The 19,527-nt window shown below is 41.3% G+C and overlaps 3 protein-coding genes across 4 annotated transcripts in view; all 3 read left to right on the forward strand.

The window, feature by feature from the left end:
- The window catches only part of LOC311011246 (uncharacterized protein), a 15,233-nt gene extending 13,992 nt beyond the window's left edge, over window positions 1-1,241 (forward strand). For both annotated transcript variants that reach the window (XM_084006078.1, XM_084006079.1), the window contains one exon: window positions 1-1,241. This exon is cut by the window's left edge and continues 1,550 nt beyond it. The gene's annotated coding sequence lies outside the window, so the exon portion shown is untranslated.
- A 634-nt stretch (window positions 1,242-1,875) lies between these two features.
- On the forward strand, window positions 1,876-12,469 carry LOC311011582 (B-cell receptor CD22-like; the record flags this gene model as incomplete). The annotated part of the gene is made up of 9 exons (XM_084006616.1): window positions 1,876-1,966; window positions 2,560-2,662; window positions 2,957-3,077; window positions 4,948-5,025; window positions 8,396-8,752; window positions 9,128-9,352; window positions 10,964-11,320; window positions 11,903-12,130; window positions 12,204-12,469. Exons 4-9 carry the CDS (start codon window positions 4,971-4,973, stop codon window positions 12,467-12,469), a joined length of 1,488 nt encoding a protein of 495 aa, XP_083862742.1. The 5' UTR covers window positions 1,876-1,966; window positions 2,560-2,662; window positions 2,957-3,077; window positions 4,948-4,970.
- A 131-nt stretch (window positions 12,470-12,600) lies between these two features.
- LOC311011583 (B-cell receptor CD22-like) lies at window positions 12,601-17,617 on the forward strand (the record flags this gene model as incomplete). The annotated part of the gene is made up of 6 exons (XM_084006617.1): window positions 12,601-12,835; window positions 15,239-15,499; window positions 16,015-16,102; window positions 16,182-16,245; window positions 16,927-17,120; window positions 17,203-17,617. 6 exons carry the CDS (start codon window positions 12,601-12,603, stop codon window positions 17,255-17,257), a joined length of 897 nt encoding a protein of 298 aa, XP_083862743.1. The 3' UTR covers window positions 17,258-17,617.
- Between the last annotated feature and the right edge of the window lie 1,910 nt (window positions 17,618-19,527).

Here is a 19,527-nt window from a genome sequence, read left to right on the forward strand (position 1 = left end):
TCATATGAATCCCGTATGAATCTCATATTAATCCCGTATGAATCTCATATGAATCCCGTATGAATCTCATATTAATCCCCTATGAATCCCGTATGAATCCCATATTAATCTCATATTAATCTCATATTAATCCCGTATGAATCCCTCATTAATCCCGTATGAATCCCATATTAATCCCGTATGAATCCTGTATGAATCCCTCATTAATCCCGTATGAATCCAATATTAATCCCGTATGAATCCCGTATGAATCCCGTATGAATCCCATATTAATCCCGTATGAATCCTGTATGAATCCCTCATTAATCCCGTATGAATCCCATATTAATCCCGTATGAATCCCGTATGAATCTCGTATTAATCCCGTATGAATCCCGTATGAATCTCATATTAATCTCGTATTAATCCCGTATGAATCCCGTATGAATCCCATATGAATCTCATATTAATCCCGTATGAATCCCTCATGAATCCCATATGAATCTCATATTAATCCCGTATGAATCCCTCATGAATCCCATATGAATCTCATATTAATCCCGTATGAATCCCTCATTAATCCTGTATGAATCCCTCATTAATCCCGTATGAATCTCATATTAATCCCGTATGAATCTCATATTAATCCCGTATGAATCCCTCATTAATCCCGTATGAATCCCATATTAATCCCGTATGAATCCCTCATTAATCCCGTATGAATCCCTCATTAATCCCGTATGAATCTCATATTAATCCCGTATGAATCTCATATTAATCCCGTATGAATCCCTCATTAATCCCGTATGAATCCCATATGAATCCCATATGAATCCCTCATTAATCCCGTATGAATCTCATATTAATCCCGTATGAATCCCATATGAATCCCATATGAATCCCTCATTAATCCCGTATGAATCCCATATTAATCCCGTATGAATCCCATATGAATCTCATATTAATCCCGTATGAATCCCGCGGTGCTGCCGTGAACACTGCTGGTGTCGAGGAGCTGCAGGAATGTAATTTATTGGAACAGAGTCTTCATCTCTTTGTTCGGACCCTTAAGAAGCGTGCTGGACTCGGGGTCCTGCGTGGAGACCCTTCACCTGAGGAAGCATGTGGTCATGTGGTTGAACCACATTGGAAAACTTCTGCAACGCCGCTGGTGAACGGCTTTAAAGACCTACTTGGAATATAATATTCATAACTGTTGTTTTCATTCGTGTGTAATCACCTGGAATTAAGAATCACTGTGTTTTTGTGGGGGGGGGGGACAATTTACATTTAAAATGTACAAATATTCGGACAAAACAATAAATAAATGAAACACACTCTTTTGTTCTGACTGACTTACCGGCCTACGAGCCAAACAGGAAGTCGTCATCACACTGGTTCCCTCATTTTTTATTGCAGATTTACGTTTATGACTCTCACGCGTTTAGCTGGAGAAGACAAACTCAGGAGACTCGTTCCTGCAGCGCTCCACTCTCAGTGTCAATGCAAAGTCAAACATCTTATCATGTTGCACGTTTTCCAGGACGATGCTGCTTCATCCTCACACCTCAGTGTGCTGATCAGACCTCTACGTTCCATTCCCTCACCAACACACTCAGTTATAGCAGATCGGTCATGAGGCGGGGTCCAAACCTCCAGCTGGAACCAGAACGGAACATCTTCAAGTTTTTCACATTTCTGTTTGTTCACACGTTCAAGACACAGTTCCCCATTTTATTTAAAAATGCAAACCTACTTAAAGGAGACGTGTCGTCCTCGTTTGCAGGCTCATCAGTGTGAGTTCCTCCTAGAAGACGTTTATGTTCTTTCATGTTTATTATGTTTTCTCGTACCGTCTGAATATACCTGTGTTCACCTTCTGTCACGTCACAGCAACATTTCGCAGATTCAATTCTCTGTTTGGTGTGAACATCCAATCATCGAGTCCCTGAGGACTCGCAGACATTTTGAGCCCTTTATTTTTTTTGTTAGTCTGCATTTTGAAATACTTGGGCTGAGGGAATTACCCACAAATCCTAGCGTTGTGAGTTGAACACGAGGTTACCAGGTAAACGGCGTACCTGCTGCTGATGTTGGCATTAAGCTTAGTCTGTCGTGTCGTCTGTCTACAGCGATGGAAGCAGACAAACGGTACATAATCAAACATCATCAGCATAGTGCTGTACGTACATCATATCTCTATATGTGGCCCAGGTATCACATGATGAATGTAAATTAGACCTGACCTTTAATATAATCTAAAAAAGACTGATGGGTAATGTTTTGTTTTTGTGTCTCTTTAAGACATTCAGGATCACAAAATGACTCGCTGTCATTTCCACGAAGTTTGAAAAACACCAGTAGAATCATTTCTTCATTTCTTCTTGGGGATTTACAGTCGTATGTCTGCTCATGCATATCAATAATGTAAAGAGGAAGGAAGTCCGTTTTAAATAGCTTGATATCTGATCAGTGACTTCATCCTTCAATCCAGGATTTTGTGTCACCTCATGGATTACTGGTGGGTCCACCAGGGTTGGCAATGATCCTGTTTGTGATTTTAATGGTCACGATTTCAAGGCGAAGCCGGGGCGGAGGAGAGTCTGGTTTGGGGTCCTCTTCTTTGCAGATGATGTAGTTCTGTTGGGTCTGTGATCCTCAGGATGCACTGATTGTGTTCCAGGTCAGTAAAGAATGATAATTCCCCACTAAGGTCTTAAGTTCCGTGTGTGTTGGATGTTTATCCTTCAGGTATACGGTTCAGTGTGTGACGGCCCTTCGTCTGCATTACAGGGATCACCAAACAGGGATCTTCAAATTGTTTTTCCCTGCCAGGTCTGTTTACCACAATCCTTCTCTGCTCTTCTTTTTCATTATCTGTCTGTTCTTGTCAAACATTCCTCCGCTCATCTTCTCAGGTTTTACTTCTGGAGCATCTCAACTTCCTGTTTTGTTGTTGTTTGTGTTGTTGTTGCAGCTTGTCCTTGCTTTGTTGCCGTAGCCGGGCCGGCTGCTCTCTGTGTTTATGAGCGTGCCCTGTGAGCTCGCTCAGACCCGCGGGGGCGTCGTGGAAGTGTGGCGCCTCGCTTCCCCCTCAGGTAAACACTCTCAGCTCTGTCAGCCCCGTTCATGCTGTTTGTGCCGTCAGCATGCACTGCCATGTTGAGAGCCATGTGGAGGCAACCCCTCCATCAGAAATACGCTCTCAATATATAGGTCACACATTTCAATGGACTGTGGTTTTGTACTTCACACTGTTTCCGTCCTCTTGTTAAACCGATGGGTTTGCACTGATGTTTGTTTAATTCTTCAGATATTCAGTTAATAAATGGTTCCAGTGTTCAATGCTTAAATTACAGAGGATGTTAGCACCCATGAAAGAGACTGGAGCTCCCCGAAAACAAGAAAAGTTAAAAAACTTCCAAGCAATGCTCATTATTAATGGCCCATTTCAAAATAATATCTGGTGTTATAATTATTCATGCAGTAATGTGTTCATCACTTCATGTTATCCTTGTAGCTTGTGAATTTACCCCCAGTATTGGTAGTATCTGTACTAGTAATGATAGTACTAGTAATGATAGTACTAGTAATGGTAGTATCTGTACTAGTATTGGTAGTATCTGTGCTAGTATTGGTAGTAGTATCTGTACTAGTATTGGTAGTATATGTACTAGTATTGGTAGTATCTGTACTAGTATTGGTAGTATATGTACTAGTAATGGTAGTATCTGTACTAGTATTGGTAGTATCTGTACTAGTATTGGTAGTATATGTACCAGTATTGGTAGTATCTGTACTAGTAATGATAGTACTAGTAATGGTAGTATCTGTACTAGTATTGGTAGTATCTGTACTAGTATTGGTAGTATATGTACCAGTATTGGTAGTATCTGTACTAGTATTGGTAGTATCTGTACTAGTATTGGTAGTATCTGTACTAGTAATGATAGTACTAGTAATGGTAGTATCTTTACTAGTATTGGTAGTGTATGTACTAGTATTGGTAGTATCTGTACTAGTATTGGTAGTGTATGTACTAGTAATGGTAGTATCTGTACTAGTATTGGTAGTATCTGTACTAGTAATGGTAGTGTCTGTACTAGTATTGGTAGTATATGTACCAGTATTGGTAGTATCTGTACTAGTATTGGTAGTATCTGTACTAGTAATGGTAGTATCTGTACTAGTATTGGTAGTATATGTACTAGTATTGGTAGTATCTGTACTAGTAATGATAGTACTAGCAATGGTAGTATCTGTACTAGTATTGGTAGTATCTGTACTAGTAATGGTAGTATCTGTATTGGTAGTATATGTACTAGTATTGGTAGTATCTGTACTAGTATTGGTAGTATCTGTACTAGTATTGGTAGTATATGTACCAGTATATCTGTACTAGTATTGGTAGTATCTGTACTAGTAATGGTAGTATCTGTACTAGTATTGGTAGTATATGTACTAGTATTGGTAGTATCTGTACTAGTATTGGTAGTGTATGTACTAGTAATGGTAGTATCTGTACTAGTAATGATAGTACTAGTAATGGTAGTATCTGTACTAGTAATGGTAGTATCTGTAATGGTAGTACTAGTATTGGTAGTATCTGTACTAGTATTGGTAGTATCTGTACTAGTATTGGTAGTGTATGTACTAGTAATGGTAGTATCTGTACTAGTAATGGTAGTATCTGTAATAGTAATGGTAGTATCTGTACTAGTATTGGTAGTAGTATATGTACTAGTAGTGGTAGTAGTATCTGTACTAGTAATGATAGTACTAGTAATGGTAGTATCTGTACTAGTATTGGTAGTATCTGTACTAGTATTGGTAGTATCTGTACTAGGAGTGTATCGGGGGACCGACCCCCCACAGATCTCAGCTGCTCATCATTTTCATGATAAAGAGGAAGGAAGCCGATCAGACTCTCCTCCTCCTCCTCCTCCTCGTCCTCCTCCGTTCCAGCAGACTGATGTCAGAGCGGAGCAGCGATGACTTCACCAGCAGCCGCCAGCCGCTTTGTTGTCTTCCTGCTGTCTGCGTCAGGTACATCCACACATTTCAACTTTCCTCTTCACTCTGAACCTTCTAAAGTTTTAAATGACAGCCAACTTTCACGCTCGAGGAGGTTTCACTTTTAAAGTGGCTGTCGCTGGAGGATGGGTTGATGAAAATAATCAAGTTCCTGGAAGCGTGATGCTGTTGAACGGGGAGCTCTCTTTTTGTGGCTGGTACCTGTTTGGTTTCTTCTTCTGGTATTCGGCCATTGAGCTCCATTAATTCAGCCAACAAGTGTTTTTTCTCAGAACAGAGATCCGTTTTTAATTGTGCAGCAGAGCTCTGCTTCATAGGAATCTGTACTTACTCGGTTTGCTAAACCCCTTGATGGTGCAGCCGTTAGTTTGGCTAAAGGAGGATTGCATGATGCTGTGGTACGATGTGATATTTACCTCTAAAACCATTTGGTTGCTACAAAACTGGGAATGCCAACTGGATCATTGAGTAATTTGTGTTATTTTGTTTTGCATGCAGCTGAATTTAAAAGCTGAATCTGGTGAGAGTCTCGTGTCTTTGATTCAGAGCTGAGTGGTGCGTGTTGACTGGTGATGTCAAAGGTAAAAAAACAGGTTTAAAAACGGGGGAATGCTCCTTTAATCCAGACCACTGACCCCAGCGTGCCTCCAGTAACAAGTCAGACTTTAGATTAAAAACATACTGGTGGAGTTTCACATCCTGGTTCTTCTACACTGCTGACCACAGACAGGAAACGGAACACGCCTCACCCTTCTAATAATTAATATTCACTTTCTTCTTCTTCTTCTTCTTCTTCTTCTTCTTCTTCTCTGTAGACAGAAAAAAGTGCATGAAAGTCGCAATGCGCTGCTTTACTGCACATATCCAGTGCATGCTATTGTACTGGTTATGAAGCACACAGGTCACATGATCAAATAGAGACCTGACATTGGACAATATCACCATACATATTTCCCAGCAATCATCTTTGCATATCTATACAGAGAAGCGAAGCCCCACCCCCTTCCTGTGTCCCCCCCCATGGGATGTTATTTAAAAAAAACGGTCGTCAACGGACGGAGAAGAATCATGTCTGACTGGTTCCATGGATTCCACATCTGATGTTTGTCTTTGATTGAAAAGATATTTTACACATTTGATTTGAAAGTGTTGAGGGTGGTTCATAGTCTTAACATGTTGTCATGACGATGTGACAACAAATGATTGTTTCAGAACATTTTCTGCAAAAATCCAAAATCAGATGGAAAAATCCCTTTGGCTTTTTTTGTCAAGTGAGACCGGTGTGATGCGAACTCAAGTGGACGACGTGTACATTTTCAGTGAAGTGACACGAGTGGGAGGAGCCAAGCAAAACTGAACACTGAAGCTTCATGTGATCAAAATAATTTGACGATCATGAAGGGAAAGCACTGGTAACGAGGTAAAGATCCCAGAGCAGGTAAGCCCCGCCCCCTAAAGCATCCCCTGCTTCCTGGTCTGGTGGACTCTAAATGGACCATAAATGAACATCATGCTGGATTGAAGAAGACTTGAAACTAGAGATTGAGACCATAAACTCATGTTTACAATGTTTACTGAGATAATACATCAAGAGAGAAGTAGGACCATTTTCTCATAGACTTCTATACAACCAGAGAGGAGTCGCCCCCTGGTGGCCAGCAGAGAGAAGTAGGACCATTTTCTCATAGACTTCTATACAACCAGAGAGGAGTCGCCCCCTGGTGGCCAGCAGAGAGAAGTAGGACCATTTTCTCATAGACTTCTATACAACCAGAGAGGAGTCGCCCCCTGGTGGCCAGCAGAGAGAAGTAGGACCATTTTCTCATAGACTTCTATACAACCAGAGAGGAGTCGCCCCCTGGTGGCCAGCAGAGAGAAGTAGGACCATTTTCTCATAGACTTCTATACAACCAGAGAGGAGTCGCCCCCTGGTGGCCAGCAGAGAGAAGTAGGACCATTTTCTCATAGACTTCTATACAACCAGAGAGCAGTCGCCCCCTGGTGGCCAGCAGAGAGAAGTAGGACCATTTTCTCATAGACTTCTATACAACCAGAGAGGAGTCGCCCCCTGGTGGCCAGCAGAGAGAAGTAGGACCATTTTCTCATAGACTTCTATACAACCAGAGAGGAGTCGCCCCCTGGTGGCCAGCAGAGAGAAGTAGGACCATTTTCTCATAGACTTCTATACAACCAGAGAGGAGTCGCCCCCTGGTGGCCAGCAGAGAGAAGTAGGACCATTTTCTCATAGACTTCTATACAACCAGAGAGGAGTCGCCCCCTGGTGGCCAGCAGAGAGAAGTAGGACCATTTTCTCATAGACTTCTATACAACCAGAGAGCAGTCGCCCCCTGGTGGCCAGCAGAGAGAAGTAGGACCATTTTCTCATAGACTTCTATACAACCAGAGAGGAGTCGCCCCCTGGTGGCCAGCAGAGAGAAGTAGGACCATTTTCTCATAGACTTCTATACAACCAGAGAGGAGTCGCCCCCTGGTGGCCAGCAGAGAGAAGTAGGACCATTTTCTCATAGACTTCTATACAACCAGAGAGGAGTCGCCCCCTGGTGGCCAGCAGAGAGAAGTAGGACCATTTTCTCATAGACTTCTATACAACCAGAGAGGAGTCGCCCCCTGGTGGCCAGCAGAGAGAAGTAGGACCATTTTCTCATAGACTTCTATACAACCAGAGAGGAGTCGCCCCCTGGTGGCCAGCAGAGAGAAGTAGGACCATTTTCTCATAGACTTCTATACAACCAGAGAGCAGTCGCCCCCTGGTGGCCAGCAGAGAGAAGTAGGACCATTTTCTCATAGACTTCTATACAACCAGAGAGGAGTCGCCCCCTGGTGGCCAGCAGAGAGAAGTAGGACCATTTTCTCATAGACTTCTATACAACCAGAGAGGAGTCGCCCCCTGGTGGCCAGCAGAGAGAAGTAGGACCATTTTCTCATAGACTTCTATACAACCAGAGAGGAGTCGCCCCCTGGTGGCCAGCAGGGAGAACAATAGTTTAAGGCGTTTCAGCGTTGGCTTCACTTTTCAGACCTGGAGGTTGCCTCCTGTGTTGGTCACCAAAAGCACATCATTCCATAAACATTTCATGTGTATTTGTATTGATAGTGTGTTGTGAACACAGTTTGGTACCTGCGTGTTTACAACATTTATAACTGCTTTACTGTGCTGACCTGCTGTGTCCTGCTCACAGAAAGAGTTTTTCACATCCATCAGTGAGCTTCAAACGACGGTCCGTGTGAACTCTACTGATGCAGAAAAACACAATTGTCTAAAGGATTTTGAAGAGTTTTGTCTAATGTTTTTGGTGTTTGTGTTTTAAAGATGGTGCCTAATCAATAAAATAATGGTGTATTTGGTTTGTGTGTGTTCCAGTGATTCGGGGTCAGTATGGCTGGGGGGTCACCTACACCTCCAGTCAGATCTGTGCCTTAGTGGGATCAACAGTGGAGATACACGGCAGCTACACGTTCCCGTCCAGAACAGGAGACGGAGAGACCACGGTTCAGAGAGCTTTCTGGTTCACCAGACTTCAGGACCAACAACCCATGGATGTGAGAACAGACCCGGAGTACGCCGGCCGAGTGACCTACAGTCATCACAGCCACAGCTGCACTCTGAGGATCACGGAGCTGAGAGAGAGCGACTCGGCTGTGTACAAGTTCAGGTTCATGACCAGACAACCAGAGGAGAGATTTACTGGTGAACCTGGAGTCACTCTGACCGTCAAAGGTAACGCAACGCTCCAAACCCTCTGGTGTGTCTGCTGAGCTCCGTGTACGACGACGTTTCAGTCTAAAATGAGATGCTTCTTTCTCTACAAATGCAGGTTTCCACTGTATGTATATATATATTATATATATATATATATATATATATATATATATATATATATATATATAATCTTTTAAATTGACAAATAATTCCGACGTTGACTACCAGAGATATTTTTCCTGTTATAAGGTCCCATTGGCAGCAGCAGAAGGGGCGGGACTTCTTTATTGTGGCAGGTGGATGATGAATTATAAAAAGAGATATATGAGCTGTATGTCATGTTTGCTTTGATGTGTAATATAATATTTAGTGAAGAACATAGTTGCTTTACAGATCCAGATCTTCAGGTGAGGATATCAGAAAAATCGTCATATACTACCTGGGCGAAGCTGACGTGTCACAGCAGCTGTCGACTACCTGATCCTTCTTACTTCGTCTGGTATAAGAATGGACAGAGATATCAGGAAACACCATCTCCCTTAACGGGCTACTTTAGTTCTACAGACAGCTATTCCTGTGCTGTGAGAGGACGTGAGGATTTTCCGTCTCCTCCCAAGTGTGAGTTTATTTCACTGGGTTTTTTTGGGACATACTATACAACTACTTTTTCAACTTACGACAAACTAATATGCCTTTTTTTAAATCTTATAATATGTCTTTTTGGCCTACTACACTATGCTTTTTTAAATTTTAAACCTGAAAAAGTCATATTAAATTATATCTATACTATGTCTGTTATTTGACAAACTACCATGACTTTTTCATGATTATTTCTCATGACTTTTATCTATGATTATTTTCAAAAACTTTTTTCATTACTTTTTTCCACAAATTTTTTCATTACTTTTTTCGACATACTGTATACCATTACTTTTTTTCATGACTAAAAATAAGTCATGAAATATATATATATATATATATATATATATATATATATATATATATATATATAATATATAATAAGGACTTTTTCAGGACTTTTTGTGAATTTTTGTATTACTATTTTCATTACTTTTTTCACAACTTTATTCATGACTTTTTTTCACTACTTTTTTTCATTACTTTTTCTTGACTTTTTTCAAAATACTATATACCATGAATTTTTTACTTTTTAACTTTTTTAAACGTACTATACTGACTTTTTTCATTACTTTTTTGACATACTATTCTATGATTTTTTTCGACATGCTATACTATGACTTTTGTAATGACATTTTGGCATACTGCACTATGCCTTTCTTAATTATTTTTTTAAACATGAAAAGGTATCAAAGTAAAAAGAATAGTATTTTTACAGCACCATCTCAAAGGCTGCAACAAAAAGGGGAGACCAGACAATTTAAAGTAATGCATAGATGTATTTATTTCACAAATCAGCCCAAATGAATGAAACAATTGTGGAAGTGATGTGTCCTTGTGTGGTATGTGAAAATGTCTGAAACAAACAAAAGAGCAGTCATGTCAACAAATGGGGAGAGATGGGGAGGTCCATCACACATCACACATCCACATCAGGCTGAGGTGTGGCTCATCACCTGTTAAGTCCTGCAAGAGAAGGAAATGAACACAAACCCCTGCTGGATTGGAGGGGTCATCACAGGATGTCAAAACGTTTCAGGAAAAGTCATAGTATGTAGGTAAAGAAAAATGTATACAGTATAGGCTAGTATGTTGGAAAAATTCATAGTTAAAAAAAACAGTAGAGGAAAAAATCACAGTATACTATGTAAAAAAAAAAAGTGCAGAAAAAGTCATTATAGTATGTCGGGAAAAGTGATGAAAAAAACGTTTTTAAAAGATATTTTACAAGTTATTATATTATAATTTTGAATGACGTACTGTGTGTTGACTTTTATCTACAAACTATACTATGAATTTATACTATGAACACTATAACAATAACTATTTTTTTTATATTTTATCACATTTTTACTCTAACATACTTTATGATATTGTTCTATGAAACAATATACTTTGTCTTTTTTCACATACTATACTCTTATGAGATACTACACAGGAAATGTGTCTGCCAGCCTCTTTGCTGACACTTTCTGATGGTGAGGACTACGACGGCTCTGAAGCCATTTGTGTGGGATTTTTTTTCCATGTTTGAGGACGCCCTTCTGCCGACATAAAACAAATATGAAGTGAAAATGTTTTATGTTTCAGGTGTCCGTGAGCAAACCTGTAACAGAGTGACTTACAGTGACAGAAGCATCTGTGCCGCCAAAGGCTCGACGGTGGACATTTCCTGCACCTACTACAGCAGTTATCAATACGTCACATCCAAATTCTGGTTCAGTCCTGAACGGAGTCAGAAGTGGGGGGATCCAGAACGACCTGAGGACCTGAGTGAAGACTCCCAGTATGAAGGTCGTGTTCAGGTCATTGGAGGAGAGGGAGGACGCTCCACTCTGAGAATCAGTGACCTGACAGAGAGCGACTCGGCCGAGTATCGCTTCAAGTTCAAGTCTAGATGGTTTGAATGGCGGAGCAGTTTACCTGGTACAAGGCTGACGGTCACAGGTACTGATGAACACACAACACTGCATGTATACTTACATATATATACTGAGGCAGTAGTATAGTTAGAGTCACAGGTACTGATGATCACACAGTTAAAAAAGCCTTGTTAGTTTTTATGGTTTCCTATTAAATTAAATAGTTTACAAATCATTGAACATTAAAACTTATAAGAGTGTTTATTTACTCTGTTAATCAGGAACATCGTTCAGTCGGAGAAAGTACTCCGATCGGGTACTTTAGTAAAAGTAGTCATACCACTGAATAGATAATCAAATAAACTTAAAGTAGCCTACCTGACATAAAATTACTCATTTTGCCTAATTTTAGAATAATCTAGATTATATTATTGTATTATAATTATTCATGTTTTAACATTTTAAACACTTTTAACATGTTTATTATATTTTATCTACTGGGCAGCCTGTGAATTTCATTGTTGGCCATCAATAGTTTTATCATCATTATGTACAAGAATGTGATTACAACGTTATTTCATATAATAACGATGAAGAACTGGTGGTTTGACCGGGGTTCAGAGTGTCACATGATTTTATCGGTTAGCCAATGGCATGTCACATGCAGCCCTCCAGGTGCAGGTGAGCGGAGCGACAGGCCGGCGGTCCGACGCCGAGGCAGAGCTGACGTGTCTGAGCAGCTGCAGTCCAGCAGCCGGTCTTTCCTTCGTCTGGTTTAAGAACGGGGAGGAACTCTGGAGGGAGGAAGGATCTTCATACACGGACCGGTTTTATCCTGGAGACGACATCTCTTGTGCTTTGAAAGGACACGAGAACTACAGAGCTCCCTCAGTGTGTGAGTCTTCTCCACTGTGGAACTCATAACAATATTGCTTCTACACCTTTTTAAGCAATGTCATCTCCTCCAGATGTTCCAAAGCTTCCCTCTGTGTCGATGAGTCCTCCTGGTGATGTCATGGAGGGCAGTTCAGTGAATCTGAGCTGTAGCAGTGATGCTAACCCAGCAGCTAACTACACCTGGTACAAGGAGACCCAACTAAGGCTCAGTGAAGACCCTCTCCTGGTCCTCAGCTCCATCCAGTCCTCTGACTCTGGACAGTATTACTGTGTAGCTGAGAACCTGCTGGGGACGACAACATCTGGACACATCTCTGTCGATGTGAAATGTGAGTGAAAACACAACATTCATCTTTTTAATCTTAATTTTGGGTTTAAAATCACTTCAAAAGAAGCTTTTCTGGTTTGTAATTAATAAATTGTATGAAATCATCTCCTCCAGATGCTCCAAAGCTTCCCTCTGTGTCGATGAGTCCTCCTGGTGATGTCATGGAGGGCAGTTCAGTGACTCTGAGCTGTAGCAGTGATGCTAACCCAGCAGCTAACTACACCTGGTACAAGGAGAACCAAACGCTGCTTCATGGACCAGAAGGACGTTATGGTTTCCTCTCCATCAGCTCTGAGGACAGAGGGATCTACTACTGCAAGGCTGAGAATCAACATGGAGAGATCAACTCTTCCTCTCTGCTGGTAGACGTCCAGTGTGAGTATTAAACATCAGCACTTTAAATACCAACTTAGTATCAGTTACATTAGATTGAGATAGCAACTCTGTCAATCACAGACTGTATAGAAGAAGGTGACGTCGTCATGGTGACGTCACCCGTTGGCTTGTCAACTACGGTTTTGAAGCCTCGAGTTTTGGCATTTTGGCCTTTGTCATCTTAGAATGTTTACAACCAGTGAAAGGAAGTGACCATATTTGGACTGTGAAGGAGCGACGGGTGGGTCAGGTGAACACAAGTGGCAGACCAGCACCCTTACTGCATCCGGATCAATGTGGATTCTGGTGTGAAGCTGCTAACAAAGTTAGCTTCATGATCAAAGTTAACCTTTCAGCTAAGTATTAAAGTCATCTTAGTAGCTAACTAGCATTGGTAGCGACCTGTCAATCAGCAGGTAAGCCCCGCCCCCTAAAGCATCCCCTGCTTTCTGGTCTGGTGGACTCTAAATGGACCATCATGTACTAAATGAACATCATGCTGGATTGAAGAAGACTTGAAACTAGAGATTGAGACCATAAACTCATGTTTACAATGTTTACTGAGATAATACATCAAGAGAGAAGTAGGACCATTTTCTCATAGACTTCTATACAACCAGAGAGGAGTCGCCCCCTGGTGGCCAGCAGAGAGAAGTAGGACCATTTTCTCATAGACTTCTATACAACCAGAGAGGAGTCGCCCCCTGGTGGCCAGCAGAGAGAAGTAGGACCATTTTCTCATAGACTTCTATACAACCAGAGAGGAGTCACCATTTTAAGGCGCTTCAGTGTTGGCTTCACTTTTCAGTAGGGATGGGCATTTGAAGAAATGTCCTTGATCGAGCATCGCTAGAGTTATCGATCAATTATCGATTAATCATTAACTTTTTTCTATAGGCTATATTGAAATTCCCGTTGGTAGAAAATACAAAATGCAGCATGTTTTTATCAATGAAATCTTTATTCCAACAATAATGTATGGGCCAACATTAATACAATACAGTTAACTTGAAGACCTACAACTGTTTAACAGTTTTAAAATAATAAATACAGGCATTATAGGTTATAGGCCTATGCGGCGCTCGTAAAGTCTGAACAATGCGCCTACAGGCGCTCTTAAAGGTTTGGAAACGATTCAACAAGACTAAATCTGTAGCCTATTCCAATTACAATAAGTAGCCAACTTATCGGACAACAATAATCAAACAAAGGCAGTAGGCTAAAAGTGGGCATTAAACTGTATAACTGTTTTGAAAAAAAAGGGGGGAAAAAGGCCGACATATAATGCCTATAGGCTGCAGCCGGCGCGCGGAAAAGGCTCGCAACAAAAAGATGAGCCACCCATTTACAAACAATTGCATGAACTAGTCCATCTAAAAGCAATACCTTATTGAACATATATAAGGCTGAACTTGTTGCTAAAATATCACAGTTTTGGCAAAATGTAACGACTCCAAGAGGCACCAAGCCGAAAGAAAAGCGGAGCGAGAGACAACACATTAAGAAAAAAAAGAGCGACTCACATACGGTGGTGACTGTCCCTACTGTCCATAGCATACAGTAACTCCAGCCTACATATTTTTGTTTAGGAATATAAGCATGTTAACATGCTCGGGGGTCAGACGCGAACGCAGCCTTGTAACTGTCAGTCCAGCAGCAGAAAACACCCGCTCTGACGGGACCGAAGTTGCGGGGATGCAGGTATTGTCGCGCTAACTTTGACAGCCTGGGGAACCTTCTTCCATTCACTTTCCACCAGTCGGCAGGGTTGCAATCCAGGGGTGGGGGGGTATCCTTCAGAAAGTTATTAACCTCTGTGTCAATGCCAGTGTCCAGTATAATGAAGTACTGCTCCCCGAGGAGAAGTGCCATAGCGGATGCCTGTGTGGCGGCTGCGGCCGCTCCAGTGTTTGCGTAGTCGTCGCGGAATTATACTTGTACACGGCATCACAGTGTGTACAGTGAACGTCTCCGTTTTTTAAATTGAAGTGGTCCCACGCAACACTTCGCTTGGACCGCTTCATGTTTAGGCTAATCTTGCTTTGCTGGCAAGTTTCCAAATGAGCTGCGTCACAAGTCAACTGCCGCTCATTTGGCTGTTCTGTTTTTGTCCTTAGAAATAATAAAACATCGCGCCCTGGTGGTTAGATTTGTTATTTCTCCCACATAGTGATATTCAATTAAATGCTTCAAGACTCACAGTATGCAACACAACGTCCTTTTGATCGATAACAATATAAATTGATCGACGCATTTCTTAACGATCAATTATCGAGCATCGATTAATTATGCCCATCCCTACTTTTCAGAACCGGAGGTTGAAAAAAACATGGTCTGCTTTTCACCTCAGCGCCACCTTGCATATATTTTGTTAATGTTCATGAGTTCATATGTGTCCTCCAGATGCTCCAAAGCTCCCCTCTGTGTCGATGAGTCCTCCTGGTGATGTCATGGAGGGCAGTTCAGTGACTCTGAGCTGTAGCAGTGATGCTAACCCAGCAGCTACCTACACCTGGTACAAGGAGGACCAAGACTCACCCATAGCATCAGGACAGACCTTCACCATCACTGACATCAGAGCTGAACACAGTGGGATTTATTACTGTGAAGTCCAGAACACAAGAGGACGTCATAGCAACACCTTCCATCTGACTGTTGGAGCCGGTAAATGATGTGCTTTCAGCTACATACACTTTTTTACAACATACTCCTAGAGTCATTTTACACATACGTTTGTATTTGGTATTGATGTTGACACAAAGTGAATTTATACTTGTTATTCATGTTACAGAAATCTCCCTGTAGGATCCAGTTACATTTCATGTTTAGTTACTTGAGATGTTCATCTACCCAGGACTTTGAGATTTATTATCAGTGATTAGAACTAAAACTGCTTTAAGGAGCTCTTTAAGGTGTGATGGTGTCTGACCATTTAGAGCTTTGTAGGGGAGGAAAAGGATGTTAATTCATTTTATAGGTTTTCTGGTGTCAGAATGGCGAAGTAATTTCTTGTTGGATTATTCTTTCTATTATCTTGTTTTTGTTTATAACAAACAAACTGGCAACATATTTGATTCACCTGATCTCAACCAAATTAAAACTGTTTCCTATGAAAATGTAGGAGATCTTGTATCATCTGTATTCAGATCAGTTGTCAGTGTTTCCCTCTGATCATGCAGCAGCCTGGAAATCAGCAGCTGCAGGAACCATCACTGCTGTTCTCCTGCTGGCCATCGCACTCCTCGTCGTCGCCCTCCTGTGGAGGAGGTGAGATATTCTGTGATGCACCTCAGATGTTCCCTAAATGTAGTCGTTAGCTCATTCATCTGCTTGTCCTCGTATCCAGAAGAAGCAGGTCTAACGGTGGAGAGAGCCTCGACGACAGAGCCCAGGAAAGAGAGAGAGTTCAAGTACGTATAGAAAATCGCCGTCTCTCGCCCTCGCAGTGCATCGGCGGTGGCTCGCTACGCAAATGTAATGGTGGCTCTTTTAGAAAGTAGCTCAACTGAAAATGGTGTTCTGTGGATTATCCTGGATTATCCTGGATTATCCTGGATTATCCTGGATGATTGGGACACGGTATCTGTATCTGCCGTTGAATTTCATAAATGATTTACTTCTCAGGTCAAAATGTTTTAACAAACTAAACTAGAAATGTAATCCATCACGTTACATTTCAACTTTAGCAACTTTAGCCTGTTAGCAGAAGTAGCATGTAAACAGTTTAGCTAGCTAACGTTGTAACACCATTCATACGTTAATATTCATTACTTTACTTAGAAATGCACTGAAACCAAGTAGGTAACAAAGTACAAATACTTTGTGTACTTAAGTAGGATTTTCTGCTCCTGGTGCGATTAAATATTAAATATGAGGCTCCTGTGGCGTTCACTTCCTGCAGGAGAACTATTTTTTTTGGTTTGGAGTCCTGTGATCCGCCTTCTTTCGACTTCCTCACTTCCTGTGTGTGCACACTGGAGTGCAGTCCGCCTCATGGCCTTAAATGGGGGGTTGGCCGGCGTTTACCTGCCTTACCTCACGAGGCCAGTAGGACGCCTCATCATCATAAGGAACTTTCTTTGTCCCGTCAGCTACCAGCGGGTCCGGTGAGCGACATGGCGTCAGCGGATGAGTGTCACTACTCCAACATCCACATCTTCCAGAAGCAGGAAGATGCTCTGTACTGGAACGTCAGCCCGGCTCAGGCTCGCAGACGAGCCCAGGACGAGGACGATGACGATGCTGTTGAGTACACTGCTGTGAAACCTACCAGTAGAGCCCCGGGGTGAGCGGCACATTTTCATCTCTATGTGGTTTTTACACACATTGGGTTAGAAAGTGTCAATGTTTTATTTTTCCCTTCACAGACATCAAGAAGATGGGGAGGATGTATTTGCACTGTACAGCACAGTCAGAAAATGAACACATCGCGGGTCTATTCATGGATGAAGCAGGTAGCCGACAGACATGGACAACTGCAGCATCGAGGTAGCCAAACAAATACAAAAAATGTCTTTGTGAAGACATGCTTGTTTGGTTATTGTTTCTTTCAGGGCAACGAATAATTGTAATAATAAAAAACATTTTCTCACTTACCCTGCTGGCATCTAACCATGGAGGTAAGCCAAATGCCACGAGGGTTTTTCCTTTTGTTTTTGTAATTTGTGTGAACTCAGACTTGAACTGCCACAAAAAATATATATCAGCATGCTACAATGCATATTAATATTATATTATATATTATGTACTGTGAAAGGAATAAAACACAATTAAAATACTGTCAAAATGTGTGCTCCATTCAGGTCTATTTATTTTACTCTTAAGTTTCAAGTTCTTTATTGTGATATGCACAACGAGAAGCAATGAAAAACAGTATATAACAAATCTAAGACAAAACATAGTAAAGAAGTTAAACCATAGGGATATTATTTGACATAACTGTATATTTGTATAATTGTGGGTATTTCTTACAAGAGCCCAATCTCCCAGGTTACCTGAACTACGCAGTGTGATATTCAAGTTGAAACCATTGGACTAGATGATATTTATTAAGAGACTATAAGCATCGATGCAGCTCGACTGCAGTGAAGCGTGAAACTGGTACGTGTGAGCACTGTAGTAATGAATAAACAGTAGAGCATGTCCTTATTTACTGTTCAAAGTATCAACAGGAAAGGAAGGTTCTACAAGATTAACACATCAAATGTAACATCAAAGAAATACTACAAATTAACTCATGTTGGGTATAAAGCAATATTTATCTTTTTGGAAAATACTGGAATTATTAGGAGAATATAGAGTAGTTTTCTTTTTTAATTATTATTATTATGTTTCTTTCTTTTCATCCAGTAGATTTAGACCATTATGATCCACACTCCATGTCAGGAGGGGGCGCATTAAGCCAGCCCCCATAAAAAAAAACAACAAGAAAACAAGAAGAAGAACTGCAGCGACGCGTTCGGTCACGCGCGGCTCTGGGCGGGGTTTTGAGGAGGAGGGAAAGGTAGCGGGGGCGAGGGATGCTAATGGCGCTACCGGCCGCTCTCCCCCCTGCTGGCGGAGCCGCGTCACCACGCTGGACCGGAGGTTGCCCCCCCCACCCCCCGCCCCCCCCCCCCCCCCCCGGCCGGCACCGAAGCTCGGACCGCCGAGGGAGGCGCTCCACCCCCGGGGAGGTTAAGTTCTGTTGCTCTCGATGCTAACATAGCTAGCTAGTTAGCTACTGTGTAACTTTTTTTTAACTACACGACTGTGAAAATATGTAATTAGAAAACACTACACATCCAAAAGTCTTAGCTAGGTTAGTTGGTTAGCTCGCATGTCTTGTTCTTTTTTTGTTCACAAACTTTATTTAATAATTTTACATATACAGCAGATCAGACATGTACTCCACATGAAATTGACTTTTGAGAATACATTTAGAAAAAAAAAGTTCCAGTATAACATAACACATAATGTGTTAGGAAATTATTTTTTTATGTATTTGGTGTAGTTTGAAGTCAAACTGTAATATTGGGCTGTCTTTGCTCAATTGTTGAATATCTATGACAGCTTCCTCTCTTCTTAAATTAATGGGGGGACAACATAAATGGAATTTAAAAGCCACTAATCTACCATTGTTGTTGTTGTTATAGCCTTTATGCAGCGTGAACTATTTTCTTCATGTGATTAATTCTCACATCAATATACTTGTTGGAGCTGTTTTTGTCGTGAATGCTCACATGGATGACATTTAGACGCTGCCAACTGGTTTATTTCGATGTTTAAAGCTTCCACGTCGTCTGGGTTCCTGGGGGGTCATTCCGTGTCATTTCATCAAATTTCTGAAAATCTTCCCACCTGACCATCTCAGAATGTCCTGAAAAAATTCAAGTACAAAGACACACTTGTTAATAGGACAAATCCAAAATATAAGGGCTCTACTGTCAATAGTTTTCTCATGAAACATCATTGAATGAAGGGTAGTTTAGACGGTTTTTGGCATCATGCTCTGAAAAGCCATTTTTAAACAGCAATATCTGGAAAACTATCTCACCTGTGGCCTTCAAAATTTTTACAGAGTATATCTGTTACTAATAGCCTCCAGACATTTAATATCAGGGGTGTAGCTCAATGATAACCTAGTATGGTAGGTTCTTAAAATTAGGCTTTTTGAAATAAAGTAGTACATTTGAAGAGTGGCTGAGCTCACA

This window comes from Eutrigla gurnardus (assembly GCF_963514095.1).
Source record: "Eutrigla gurnardus genome assembly, chromosome: 3".
NCBI classification, from domain to species: Eukaryota; Metazoa; Chordata; class Actinopteri; order Perciformes; family Triglidae; genus Eutrigla; species Eutrigla gurnardus.